A 14,977-nucleotide genomic window follows, 5' to 3' on the forward strand; every position below is an offset into this window, starting at 1 on the left:
CTGGCTGTTGGCTTGTTCTGTTTGAAGCTCGCATGAAGTGAAACAGACACCAGGAGCACGGCAGCGCTCTTGCGTCCAGTTTTGCACTGCTTTGAACAACTGCCCAGAATAGAAGGTGATAGGAGGAGAATGGAGCATCGTAGCTACAGGGCCACCTAACATTAATTAGTCCCAGGAACTCAGCACAGCCTTTAAGACCCAGAAGAGTAGCCGAGATTTAGAAACAATTGGTGAAAGATTACAATATGAGAGACGTACATAGAAACAGCCCTCACCCGTCCACACCTTTTCCACCACCTTGATGCACATGCAAATTATAGAGGAGAAAGTCTTACATCACTTCTGCCCACAAACCACATCTTCTGTGTCTACATTTGCTCTGGTTCCCTGAGCTGGTTTCACTGGGTGATAGAGAAGTGCACCAGGAACACCATGGTCAGGAGAGAGGGACATGCTAAAGGCACTTCTGCCATGAGGAAGCCTCAGTCATTTGGCATGAGCTGTCACTACTGCTCCACCAGACAGTGTCACTGCGGAGTTAGCTCCTGCTTTCAGCTCACGTCCAAGGTTTTGGTCCCTGCCATGTGGCTGTTTGGAAGGCCAGCTAACAAACACCATCTCCAGCATACACTCAGGAGAGGGTTAGAGCTGGGCTCTGACAACCTGACAGAGATCCAGGTTAGCTGGTGCCATGACTGAAGGGCTTCCAGGGAGCTTCTTGTTGAAGATTGGAATATAACCTCAGCAGGCACCTGTGAAGGGCAGCATGTAATTCAGCCCAGTGCAGTCCACTACTTCAGGGAGGCGTATAAAGCACCGCAACAGACTCGGTTTCATTGTGCATTTTGGTTCCTTTGCAGAAGGGACCCCAGCAACTCTTCTGTTAATTTGCTGGAGACATTTCCTAGCTGTGAAGGGCAATGGGGTCAGGCTGAAGCAAGAATGCAGCAACAGAGCATGGTGACAACCATTAGCAGGATGATCCCCAGGCCTGGGGCAGCCCCGTTCTCCTGCCCTGGGGTGACAGCAAAGGCCAGCAGCGTGAGGAGCGGCGTACGCCATGGATGCCACATACCCACCGCTTCAGAGGCCTCTCCAGACCTCAGCAAGAGTGCCAGATCCCAAGGGCACATCTCTCGCCCAGCCAAGACCTGCAAGACACGCCAAACTGGTCTCTGGGCCATAGCTCCTGTGTGAGCAGCGCAAGGCAGACAGGGCTGCCTCCACCAGCCGGGACTGACACAGAGCCAGCCCAACACGCAGGATGGTCGTGCCCCTGTGTGTCTGTACCAAGAGGCAATGAAGAATGCCCTGCCCTGTGCATGCAGACGGACAGACTGACGTTCCTTGCTCCTCCCCTGGATATGTGCCCTGGAGACGCTGCTACCCTCACCGCCCAGCTTGGTTGCACCAGGCTCTGCAGAACAGAGGATTCCTCCACTGCGACCGCCATCTCCGATTCCCTGACAGAGGAAACGGCTGGGGAAGCTTGTCAGCCTGTTGCAACTGAACTTGGAAGAGGCCATCCATCTCCACACTATTTTCATCTAAGACATTGCACTTCTTCCTACCAGTGTACTCTCTCATTTCTTCCCTTGGTGTGTGCACCCTGAGGTCATCGAGCACAAAAAAAAAAAGGGTTCAGGCTCTCCGTCTTGCCTACACCTGGCCCCAGTCCCAATTCATCCCCTTTCTTATTCCAAATGAATCAACTCAAACAAACAACCTTTCACCAGGAGTCAGTAACTTCTTTGAGAAGTGGTGCGTGTCGTGAGAAATCCTAACCCCTGGGAAAGGAATTTCTGGTCTTACGACAGTGGATGCCCAGTGGGATGCATGATATCAAATCTCCATATCATGGTCTCCATTACAAGCCCATTACCAAAGTCATCAGGCAGCCCATTTCCCCCCTGTCCTTTCCCCCCTGTGCCTTGAGATCACCTCAAGCGTTTCAAACGATGTTCTCTCTCTCTCCAAATCCTCAAACACCAGTAGTTTCATCTCCGACTTTAATGGGAATCATTAAATCAAAGGGAACACAGATTCCGCGAGCAGGCTGGTATCGTTTGCAGCGATATCGGTGTACCTTGGTATCAGAGCTGCCGACACACCTCAGAAAGGCAGGACTAGAAAACAAACCGGGGAAACACACTGGGGCAGGCAGCTCTGGTGAACAACCGTGGGGTGGGAGGTGCTGGAGTGTCACACCGCAGTCTCACGCGTGTGCTTCACGTGCTCCCGAGTGTACACGTCTGCAGGCAGACGTCTCAGTGCTTGCTAAAGAGTGTCTCTCTGGTCAGAAACCTATGTGAGCGTACGCTCCCTCCCTCGGAGGGGCTTCGGGATCAAAACAGCCTGTTGTTCCCTAGAGTTCGGGGGTCTGAGTGGGAGCCAGAGGGGCTCGTCCTTTGCAGAGAGGGTGGGGGGAACTCCGGAGAAGGCTTCCAGAGGCTGCAGGAGGAAAATGAGAGCAGGGAGAGAGAGAGAAAGAAAGAGAGCACCATTATTATCACAGGAATAATTCTTCCTTACAAACTTCCCCAAGACACAAACCCCAAGGAGCCCGCTGTTACCTGTCCTTCTCCCCTCCCCTCCTGAATTAGCATGCAAAATTATGCAGTTGTTCAACATGCGATAATTCAGAAAATGGAGTTACCTACCCATCCTGAGGCAGCAAAAACAAAGCCCTCCAAAGCACCTTCTGTAATAACAGTTAAAAGCCCACAGCTCCTTTGATTTTGCTCTCAAAGAGGATATAAATCAATTCCTACTAACTTAGAGACCAAGCTACAGGCCATCAAGCACCCATCCATCCGCCTCACCCACCAGACAGAAAGCCAGCCCCCAGATGTAATTGTACAAAACTCAGTAGCAGCAGCTCCACATCTTGCAAGCACTTGATAGCAACGAACTAGAGCAAATGCAATATGAAAAGGGGAAAAAAGCAGGTGGCTTTTGGTTGTTTGAATTCTCATGCAAGGAATAAAGCTTAGTTTGCTACGGAGCGTGGAGCTATACAGCAGTACACTGTTAAAGCAAGTTTTGAACTGAACCTTTGAACCTGCCTCTTTTAAACTGTAAGTTACTGAAGTGTCTCTCCTCCTCCTCAGAGAAAAAATGTGCTCATCAGTGGATATCACAGTCTGTCTTGCTTGTAAGCAGACTAGAAACTCTTCCAAGGAACTAGATGATAAGACTAGTAGGCCAATATATCTCTCAGGAATATTTTCTTCTGCATGATCTTTGCGGCCCTTTGGGCATTCATGAATTGCCCTCCTGCACTGTGGCACTGCAAGGCGGCCGTTGCAGCGACAGAAAATGAGAAGGAAGGTGATCCGTAGAAGCACTTCGGCATGGGGAATTTAGAGAGCTGGGAGGTGATTACCCAGGTTGGAAGCTGCTGGGGAAGGAGATGAGAGCACGGACCTGGGGAAGCCTCACGGGAGCTCTGATCTCTGGGAGCTATCCTTACTTTGAACAATGACACTGCAGGGAACATCCCTGTTTACTAAGGATGTTTTCATGCCTTCTAAGGGCAAAGTTACGAAATTACTTTCCCTGGGCCATGGCAGACCTGCTGAGATCATCCGCTGAGCTGTGACAAGTGCCTGGCCAGAAGGGAAAACTGCAGTCCCTCTGTGTCACTAATTTTTGTGGTTAGGCACTCAAGTCGCTGTGGAATACTGTCCAGATGTGACAACTGCTGTTGTGCTGCTGGGACGTGATGTGGTTAGGATACCCAGGTGGTGAGCAGAGTAGCAAGGAAGCGCTCGTTCCACCACTATGGATGCACTAAACAGAGTTCGTGTTTCCTTGTCTAAGTACCTTAGAAATTAAAATACCACACTGGTTATTGTCTCCAGACTGAGAGACAAGGAAGATCATCCTCCTCTCCCGCCCCAAATACTGGCCTCTGAAATATTTGGGCTCTTATCGCAGGTCTCTAATGCAAGCATCAGCACACCTGCCTCATTCACAAGATCTAAAAAGGCAAAAGCTTCCAGCTTCCAACATGTTTTAAAAGAATTGTGTGAAAGAAAGAATAGCTTTGTGCTGTGTAGCACAAGCTTTCCCCAACACACACATACACACACCCCTCTCGTGTGTATGTTTACAGTATTGACTCATTACCAAAACCGAGTGGAAATGATTCAAAAAAAGCTACGGTGTTCCTTGCCTCCTTCCTTTTTTCATTTCATTTGAAATTCTGATTTTATTGAGCTTGATCAACCAGGACAATTCTGCCAATGACCTGAGAATAGATATCCTTCTGCTGAGAAGACAAAATACAGGCAAAGCATGGACAAAAAGTGACTTGACCACATTTACAACACTAACTGCATTCATTTTTGATTGCATCTATTCAACAAACATGCCTGACTGTTAGGAGGATGGCTGTCTCATAAGTGACTCAGTATTCCTGCTTCTCCAAGTAAGGACTGAAAAAGCTGCAAATTCGTATCTCCAGCAGTCTACCAGCAAAACCAGGGACTTCACATTCCTGGGACTTCTAAGCTAGACATAAAATAAGGACGTTTTTTCTTTTTCTCTCTGTCTCCTTTAAAAAACAAAACAAAACAAACACTAAGCAAAACTCTTGCTGACTTTTTAACTGATGCAAGCAAACCCATATATACTTGTTCCTTCCCTGGCCAGTTTCTTCATATCCCAGATTTTAAGTTTGGAGGCATGGAAGCAGTACAGGAACAGGTACGTGACTCAACTCAAATCAGAACTGTACAAAACAGGAAGATCTTCCTGTTCCACTGTTTCAAAAACTGTTCCGCTCTTTTCAGAAACTAAAAACAGCAAATGGATGAAACGGCAAAAAAGGCCTCTTCCACCAGAGGCCTGCTGCAAACAGCAAGTGCTGTCTGACCCAGACATTTTCATTTAGGGCACCTAGGAGGGACGGTCCCCTTGCCGTCACAGCAGTGAGGCTTGTGCTCAAGCACTGCAGGGTAGGGAAGGTTACTGCAGACTTGTCAGGGCTCGTGCCAGGAGTCACTGCGTCCTGCTTCGTGCTCCCTGCCAGCAAGTCCGCAGCCCAAGCATTTGCAGCCCAGAAGCAGGGTGCAGGGAAGACCTGGGTGTGATGGTGCACTGTGTTCAAGGATGCCTGCTGGAAGATAACGAGCGATAGGACAAGAGGAAACGGCCTCAAGTTGTGCCAGGGGAGGTTTAGGTTGGATATTAGGAAAAACTTCTTCACCGAAAGGGCTGTCAGGCCCTGGCACAGGCTGCCCAGGGCAGTGGTGGAGTCCCCATCCCTGGAGGTATTTAAAAGCCGTGCAGACGTGGCGCTTAGGCACATGGTTTAGTGGTGGGCTTGGCAGTGCTGGGTTAACGGTTGGACTCGATGATCTTAAGGGTCTTTTCCAACCTCAACGATTCTGTGGTTCTCAGATGGTCTCCCCAGCTGCAGCCCAGTCCTGCGACTTCCTCCCTGCCACACAGACCCAACTGGGACACACGCAGTGGTCGCTTCTAGGACAGAAATCCCAGTCCCAGGCTTGGTGTCTGGCAGCTGGATGCAGGAAAGCAGCTATTATGGGGCAGTGGCAGGAATGCATATTTCGGGGTCTGCAGCTGGCGTGCAGCGGCTGGCGTGCAGCGGCTGGCTAAAAGTAGCTCAGTGTGGAATTTCTCTCTCGGCCACTTGGATCTGAATTTCAAGCACAAGCCACCCTCCCGTCTATTTCTGTTCGCCTACATTGCTCCTCTGCCCCAATATCCACGAAGCGCAGGAATTTTTCCCTTGCAGGGTAAAGAGTTTGCATTTTGGAAGAGAGCATCTCGTTGCCACTCAGTGGAAAGCAGAGTTTGGAGTGTGTTAAAACAATATTTAGCCTGTCAGTCCACCTAGGGCCATTGGAGAGAAGAGCCATACCACACAGGGCAGCCTGTTCAATACCATACTGATCTGGCTGAGCCGAAGCTCAGCAGCAAAAAGGAGGACAGAGCAAATGCTGGGAGGAGCTGTGGTGGGCAGGGGGAGGAAGGACTCTCAGCTTTCTGCCCCTTGCCCAGATTGAGCACTTGCAAGGTGAACAGCAACTTCCCACTATCAGTCCGCTGTAAACCCTGGAGCTGTTCCTACCCCTGTCAGCATCTCCGGGGTTGTCTGCTCTCTCACATGCAGATGCCTTCCTCAGCTCAATCCTGGAGTATCTCCAGGCACAGCTCTACCTCGTGGCGAGCCAGGTCGAGCCTTGTGGGGTCTCTGCGGGCACTCGTGTACCACCCGCCAGCCTGGACACCGTTTCAGTTTTTCTGCCTCCCCTGAGGGATGGAAAGAGGACAGGGCAGGGAAGAGCTTCCTACGGCTGGGTTACTGGCCCTTCCACCCCCAGGGCAGCTGATGCCTGGAGTCAAGCCTCTACCCTCCTGCTTTTCCTTAAGAAAAATCACACAGCTGGAGCCCACCTCCCGGGATTTCTTAGGGCAGCAGGCAAAAAAATGCTGTGGAGAAGCAAACCCATGGCAAACGAGGGCGAGAGGCTGGGGGCTGCCGCTCTGCCCGGGCAGTTGCATTGCAGGAAGGACTGGCTTCCGCAAGCGGGTACTTACGCGGGGGTCCCACACAGGGTGAGGCGTGCCCGTGCCAGGAGTGCCCTCACTTCATATACTCCCCTTCGCTCACATAGTCCATAAAAGACCCCGGCAACTCAGCAAAATCTTCCAAGACAAGACTGGTGGAGTCCTCACCCAGCAGGTCACTGTCAGGCCGGGATGCCCGGGGGCGCGGAGCCGGCTGCGGCGGTGGCGGTGGTGGCTGCGGAGGGGGCTCGGAGGCACCAGCCTGGCCAGAGGCAGGTGGTGGCTCCTCGCAGTCCTCTGGCTCCCCCTCGGAGGAGGCTGGCCCGAGGACGTGGTAGAGGCTGGGCAAGCGGATGTCGAAGCGAAGGCCGAACTTGGCGAAGAGCTTCTCGTTGAGGGAGTAGAGCTTCTCCGAGATGTCGTAGCCCAGGTGGGAGGAGAAGAGCCGGGCAACGTAGCGGTCCTTCCTCAGGAGGAGATACAGCTTCTTCCTCGGCCAGGTGATGAAGCTGCAGTCGGTCTCGGCTGTCAGCGTGACCTGCGGGGCAGGGATGGAGCAAAGTAAGCGCTACCACCTGGGGGCTGTGTGCCTCTCTCCAGTGAAGGACCCCAGCCCCTTTGATGCCTGCTCTCCTTGGAGACGGCCGGGCTGGAGAGCCAGATCACCCAAACCAAACGATGGGATAAATCCTGATCCACCTCTGCTTCCTCTCCCCAAGGAGCCAGAGACCAGGTTTTCCTATGCAATTAGCAGCATGCCCTTGCTTAATCTAGCCAGGTGACTAGCTACGCTTCAGCCTCTCACTTTCAGATGATGCTCCCTGTTGACACCTAAGCAATGCAGCTGAAATGAGCGGGGTGGCACAGATGGCCTTATGCCTCTACAGAAACGTTATGCAGGGAAGTGTTTCTGTGTGCCCAGCTAGCCCAAGTCACCAGTGGGTAGCCCTGCAGCAGGCTACCGTCCTGTCCTGCCGCTGGGTCGCACACCCCCTGCTCCCAGAAGGCCCTGGGTATGGGAAGAGCCACCGGGAAGGCTTGCCTGGTCCCCCTGCGCCAGAGGGACATCCCGTCTCCTCAGCTCTGCCAGGCGATGTAGGGCTGAGTGGCCTTGAAGGATGCACAGCACAGCTCAGCGAGAGAGTGTATACATGAGTATATATGCTGTAATATATAAATTTAATAATAATAATAAAAGTTAAGAAGCACAGGAAGGATCAAACTGCTTTGGGCCAAAGAAGAACATCCGAGTGTAATGGAGACACCGGCATGTGAACAAGTGCCAGAGCCAAAATATCCCGGGGGCTCCCTTTCACTCTATATCCAGGGGTCTCCTTGGCCAGCCACCATGGCAGAGAGCCACTGGGAAGCTGAACACGGCTTGGCTGCATGTGTGTGTCCTTGGGTTTGATATTTAACGCCACTGCCATGCAAGCAGCTGCCTTATGAAAGAAATATAGGAGATAAAACCTGAGAACTTTCCCAGGCCGAGGTGAACGAGAGGAAGGGTCACACAGAAACTGAAATGACCAGAATCTCATTTTCCTAACCACTTTCTGGCACGGCAATCAAAAGCCTCTGCTTCTCATGAGGGATTAAGTGAGATGTAATAAGAAAACCTGCCTCCTAACCGGAGCAGCAGGACAGATTTCAGTCATGAATCCCCCTGGCACAAGTGCTCCGGCATCGGCAGAGCCCCATAATTCAGCCTTCTGGGGGAAAGTGCCAGCCCTGAAACCCAACTCCTTCAGGCACTGGGAGCCAGCAGTCCTGTGGGAAGAAGACACAGCCAAAGCAGAAAGCTCAAGGAAACCAGCTCACCTTCTAGACTGAGTTGTGCTTCTGCCATTTTTCTGTGGGCTCAGGATTGAAACTGCTCAATCCAGAGAGCCATGGGGAAAACTTGGGCAAGAAAAACCTTCCATGTCCTCCTCCAGCAAAGTCCCAGAGTCAAACATGCACTTTTTTAACCAAATGATTGTGATGCTAGGAATAAGGTTGAGTTATGCCACAGAGTTTTATTAACTACTCAGGTAAGAGGGGCCAAGAGCGTGGTGCTGGCAGGGCTGGTGCAGCCTGGCACCAGCTTGCTCCCGAGCTGTCTCACACACCACAGATAAAGACACTCAGGAGATCTGGGAACATTCAGTTCCACAGAAATTAGCTCAGAAAATGCTGCAGATGCCTTTGCAGGTTGCATGCCATCCAGAAGCCCATTTCCCCGCCACGAGCACTGGGCTGCTGTCGTTCTCTCTGCTCGACTCTTGGGCAAATACAGTCCAGGAGCTAGCAGCAACCTGCTGCTGGATTGAAGCCCTGTGCAAAACATGAGATACCCCCACCCCTAGCACAGCCATGCTGTTGCTGCCTTCTCTACCCCATTATCTTGGCCCGACATCCCTATTTCTGCTCACAAGCTGTAGCCCTGTGCCAGTCACACGGTCAGCCATCTCCTGCAACCGTTCCTCTTGCAAGGCCGTAATCACTGGCGATGGCATAGCTTTCAGGAGCGACTGCCATGACCCTTTCCCACATGGGCCAAATTCAGACCTGAGGAAAGCAGATTCAGAGAGCTGCCGTGGTTTAACCAAGTCTGAACGCGGCTGCCCTCATGAGAAAGCATCATCATTCCCTCATGACTGTCCCATGCTCCCAAAGGATTAGCAAAATCCCTCCTCATATGCCCTAACTGACATATTCTAGATTGACATCCTGACAGGCATCAGCCTGTCCTGGGATGTGAGTTAAAGGCAGAGAGATGCGGGCTTAAGTAATCTTCTCCAGAAGGAAAGCCAAACAAATACTGTGGGGTGTTGACAGCAAGAGCAAAATCCTTTCAGTTGCTGCAAATAAGAATTGGTCTGGCCTCTCAGCAAGGGATTCTTCTGCTCAGAAAGGACCATATTCGGGTGTGAATCATCCTTTCTGCTTCTCCACCCCAAACACATCACCATCAGAAACTTCTCTGAGGAACAGGATATTTATGGATTTACATCACTGCTGCGTATTGCCATGGCTGCCATCCTGATGCTGGAACGACGCACCCTTCTAGCAGCGTGGAGGGCAAATGCATCGATACAGGTACTAGGGAACGCTGTAATGGAAGAGAGCCAGCAATCCGATACCTCATCTCCCTGCTAAACTGGAAGGAGCACCGCGCTCCACCTTCCCTGCTATCAGCTGATCGTAGGAGCACGCTCTGAGGTCTTCGGAGGAAGGCTGGAAAAATGATAACACAGCTGATCGCACCATCCTGTGCCGGCTAAACCACGAGGAAGGGGAGGAAAGTATTCCCGGTTAGCTTTGAAGGGCATAATAAGCCCCCTCCGTCCCCTTCTCAGACATGCAACGAAGCAGCAAGGAGCGGAGCTGGGCTGCTGCGGGGCCGTGCGGGGTTACCTGGAAAGTTCCTTCCTCGGAGGGACGCAGCGATTCCCATTCTGGAGAGTCCAGGAACTGGTACGGAAAGACGTAGTGAAGGAATTGTCCGTCCTGGCTCACGCGGACCCTGCGGAGACGACAGGTGAGGCGCACAGGCTTAGGCCACAAAATAGATGTCCCACAAACCTGATCAGCTCACACAACGTGCAGGCAACCAGTCCCACCAGGGAGGAAAGGACTTCTCCTCATCTCACACGTCTCTCATACCCTCTCTGGCACAGCTGCAGATGCTCCAGTCTATGGGGCTGCCCCTCCTTTCTCTGTGGGAAATGATATTTGCTGCCACTTCCCCGCATTCCATCCGTTTTCTGCTTCCTGCTACAAAGCCAGCCCTCGCAGGTGCAATGCTTAGTCCTAAACCAGGACTTCTCAGCCCGCAAGACTGCTGCTGCTTTTCAGGCACTTCCTAGCCAGCCCGTGGCTCTTTGTACTTCCATCTTCTTCCTGTCCCCAGGGTTGCACGAGGGCATTCCCTGCCTCGAAGCTGGGGAGCTGTTACACCCAGAACCCCCCAAAATCGCGTTGGCCATCGTTCCTGACATACCATGCCGCGAGCTCATAGTTTGCTGCACGTTACCATTCAATCTCTCTTGGCCTCCCAAGTATCCCTTACCCCTACTTTTGCTGCAATTGCCTACCAGTGTCAAGGTTGAACTTGCACCCAGCTCTGCTGTGGGAGCAGAGAAGGAGAGCTGCGCAGGCCTGGGGCAATGGCAGGGCACCCTGGAGCTCTACTCGTAGCTCTGCACCACCAGATTTAGGGCCTCTTGCCTCCCTGTCGCCATGTTCCCCCCTTGTATGATGCACAAAGGCAGTTCTTGCTTTCAGGAGTTACACTGTTGGCTTCCAGTCAGCTGGGAGTGCTGCCTGGAAGGGTCAGGGATCGCAAGGCAGGTTTCCTGATCCAGGCACATTCTGCATTTCCAACCCCGCCTTGTCTTGCTATTGTTCAGTTTAAGAGGGGGCACGGTGATAGTAGCAATGCTCCGCTGGGTCAGCAAGGACCTCACCAGGCAACAGAGGGGGTCCCAGGAAATGCAAATCCAATCCCATCTCCATAACACATCCTGTACCAGCCAAGACGCATACTTCCCACTGCAAAAGAGAGCAGAACAACTACCCCACCAGTACTGGCTTACTGTCTGTTGCAGCACTTTCATGCCCACAGAGCAGCATCAGATTATCCAGTGCAGGGCACGACAGCCCAGACTCTTCCCCGCTAACATTATTTGCAGATACGGTAAAGTTCAGAGCAAGCTGCTCAGCGCAGACGTTTGGTAAGGGGAAGAGACCTAATGGAAATAAACGTACCCAATTTCCTCCCAGTGCTTTGCCATTCAGCACTGGTCAGTGGTCCCAGGATGCTCTTAACACATCTTAGAAAAGGGACAAACACCAAGAAAAGGACAGCCCTTCTTTACACCAGAAAGGACGGACCACTGCAGTAAAACACGAGCCCCAGATGATGCTGGGTTTGTCTTCCGAAAGGAAAATCCTTGTGAGACACACCTCCAACAGCTCAGCACTGCTCCCATTTACAGATCTCCTTCCTCTCCTGCTCTCACTTGGCATTAGCGCCGAGTGCCTGGCAGCAGCTGGGAAGCCAACATCATCACTATTTGTATGCATTTGGAGTTTGCAAATCATTAAAGAGATATGCTCATAAAGGCATGCCACAGGATCTCAGGTGAACAAATGCCAGTACTGCATCAGCACAGTTCACTCAGTCATCAAATCCCCAGTGCGACTATCTAGAGGTCCCTGAGGTCCTCCTTGGTGGTCCGGAGGAAGGAACATCATCAATGCATGACAGCATAGGGAAAGAAAGAGGCCTGATGAGGCGGGATCCACCATAGGAGAGCTCTCTCTCTTTTGACCTAATAACCCTCAAAGTGAAAAATTTCAGAGCCTTGAGGGTTGAGGTGTGGGGAACAGAGTTGGAACCTCTCCCTGAACACTGCTGGCCAGGGGGAGCAAGCGAACAGAGGACTTGGTGTCCTCAGTGCACAGCCGTTCACATCACAGGGGTGTATCTGCTACCCCCAGAGACCACCAGACACACCGCCTTCCTGCCTTGAGAAACACTCCCTCACGGCTGGTCTGCTCCCATCAGAAATAAGATCACTTTAAAATGACAGAGAGAGAGTTAAGGATCCCCCAACAGTATCACAGGCAAGGCTGAGCTGGCAGCTCCACGGCACATAGCTTGATTCTGCAAATTGTTCCCTGAAATATTCTGATTTAGAAAACCAGAACAAAAACAACTCCCAAAAGCAAATTACCCCCCTCCCAACAAACAGATGCATATCTCAAAGCCCTTTCAGAAGAAGGAAACAGTCCTCACCCCAGTTTCTACAGAGGGTGAAAATACAACAGTAAGCCACAGTGCTTTGCTGTCAGACTTTGTTCGGAAACAGGCGAGCCTTTACCTGCCAGACAGCAGCAACGAGAGGCGGTCAATGGGCGTCTTGCCCTCCACCGCGTAATTCTGGTCTCTGACTAGCGACTGGACTTGCTCTTCACAGCACTTCACGATTTCTTTGTAGACTTCCAGGGGCACCTGCAAGGGCAGGTACATGGTCTTGTAGAGGAGGTCAAACTCTTCTGGGATGGTGTCCCTGCGGAGCCGGTAAGCCAGGTGAGCCAGCTGAAGCAAGCAGGCGAGGACGAGCAGCATGTTCCAGACGAAGATGTCCAGCCCGCAGGCGCTCAGCCAGCCCCACAGAGCATAGCAGAAGTAGCCTGGGGCCAGGACGCCAAAGATATAGAGGGACCCAAAGATGCCGCTTCCCCCCATGTAACCCAGGGCGACGATGCAGCTGGCCAGCTGGTAGGCTGCTCCCTCCATAATGTCCTTCCAGGCATCACACACCGGAGGCTGGAGAAGAGCCTGGTCCCAAGAGAAGCCGCTTGCGCTCATCCTTCCCCACTCCCCACCCTCCCCGGCCGTCCTGCGCTCAAAACGAATTATCATACACAAAGGGTGCCGCAGAAGTCTGAAACCAGAGCTGCTGGGTAGCTGTTCCTCCTCCTCCTCTTGAGCACCGGCCGGTCCCACAGCAGCGCGCTTCAGAGCGACATGTTAAAGGGCTGCCAAAAGTTTTCGTGCCCAACAAATCCCCAAAGGGCTCGTTTCTCCTCTTCGTGGCTCACAAACCGGCAGCTGGCCCCCTCCTTAGCCACACCAGTGAGAAAAGGAGCGGGCGAATACGAGGCCAAAAGAGCTCAGTCAAAGAAAGAGTAGAGGCCATTAGCTGGAAAACTCGCAGACCGGACAGAGATCTCGTTGCACTGCCTCTCGCCTGCCCTCCAGCACTGGAAATAGCGACCGTGAGAGAGCAGCGGAGGGAGCTGGTGTTGAGTGTGGAATGTGTATCACTTGGCAGCAGAAAGGAGAGAGACCCCAAATGGATAACCATGTTTGGAATTGAAATCCAAGGAGCAAAAGCAGCGAGGAGAACAGAGAGCAGGCACGCACCCGCTACTTAACATAACTCAGGCGCCCAGATAAGCCCAGCGCAGCGCGAGGAGGGAAAAGGAGAGGGGAAAACAACCAGCTTATCGCAGCGAGCTGCAGCCACGCATGGGGCTCCGCACCGCTCTGCACTCCTGCAAGAGAGTGACTTTCACCCAGCAGAAAAAAGGAAAAAGGTCAGCCCCTTCTCCCGCTGTGGCTCGCAGCAGCGGCGGGGACTTAGCAAAAGACGAGAGGCTGGTTCTCGAGAAATGCTTTGCAGGTGCTGCAGCACGGCCTCCCCTTGCTCCAGGGAGCTCCATCTCGTGGGGTGTTTTAGACCAAGGGGCACAAGGTGAAGCCCTGCATGGGCCGACAGTTGGGATTGCAAGGGATAAAGCTAGAGTAAATCAGCCATTGGGACCCCGCTTCATCTATCACGAAGAGGAGACTATCCTGCATAAAACTTTGGGAGTGTAACACTTGGAAGCCTGTTTTGCGGGGAAATCCTAGTTGAGAGAGGATGCTCCCACCCCACAGATAACAGGCTCTGTTGGGAAGCATCCTTGGGAAACGTCATCTCACATTTTCATTTTTTTATAGCTATTTAGAACCCCCCAGATCTTCATTTGGCACAAAGAGGAAAGCCAATGCTTTCCACTCAGGTAGCCCGGGACGCAGGCCTGAGAGGGACCCACCGAGTTCAGTCCTCCGTGGTCAGCCACAGAAAAGATGCATAAACGCCATTTCTCCCTTGCTTCAAGTAGCACGTTATCAGTCTCGCAGGCAGGACCTGCCCCGCTGCCAGGAAGCCGTTACATTTCAGGCATTGACGCAACCCGCACGGTCAGTCAACAGTATGAAGTCAGCCCGCATGGGTCAGTGGAGTAGAGATAGGGTTTCAAGGGTGGTCGTGTTTCAGGCCGAGCTTGCAGCTGCTCTGCCTAACATGCCATTCCCATTGGCACCACTCACTTAAAGACACACTAATCACCTCTTCTACTAATAGTGCTCTGGAATAATGCTGCCTACCGGGCGGGGCTTTATGGCAACCTTAAAGAATTCATCACGGTCTTGGACAGCACAATCTATCTGTACAACGATCAGCCCATGCGCAACACGAAGCGGTACGACTCCCAAAAGCAGCAAGGGCTGCACCATCTTGACAGTTTGCCACGGGGGAAGGAAACAAGACAAATGAAGCTTTGCGCAGGCGGCGAGTATGATCCACTCCGAAAGATGCCTTCTGTTAAGGGTGAAGTGAAACAGGGAACCTTGTCTCCAGTCGTCCCTTATTTAAGTGAAGAAAGAAATCCTACTGACTGAAGCAGAACAAGGCTCTGCTGCAAGAGGGATGAGGAAATGAACTTCATTTCTCTTGACCTTCTCTGCAAAGAGGGAAGGATGATCTTAGAGCCGAAGCACTACAATAAAAATCTTGGGAGCCAAGTTCTGTTTTTCGTACCATTGCCATGTACTTGCTAGATGATTCCAACAACAACTTGTCTACCTTTAGGCCTCTGCAAAAAATCAATATTATAA

General features: G+C 52.0%; 1 protein-coding gene across 1 annotated transcript; it reads right to left on the bottom strand.

Moving 5' to 3' along the window:
- Nucleotides 1-2,283: 2,283 nt before the first annotated feature.
- On the bottom strand, nt 2,284-12,901 carry POPDC2 (popeye domain cAMP effector 2; the record flags this gene model as incomplete). Its single annotated transcript, XM_082334837.1, has 4 exons — nt 2,284-2,451; nt 6,709-7,078; nt 9,940-10,048; nt 12,411-12,901. 4 exons carry the CDS (start codon nt 12,899-12,901, stop codon nt 2,366-2,368), a joined length of 1,056 nt encoding a protein of 351 aa, XP_082190963.1. The 3' UTR covers nt 2,284-2,365.
- Between the last annotated feature and the right edge of the window lie 2,076 nt (nt 12,902-14,977).

This window comes from Platalea leucorodia (assembly GCF_965183815.1).
Source record: "Platalea leucorodia genome assembly, chromosome: 2".
NCBI classification, from domain to species: Eukaryota; Metazoa; Chordata; class Aves; order Pelecaniformes; family Threskiornithidae; genus Platalea; species Platalea leucorodia.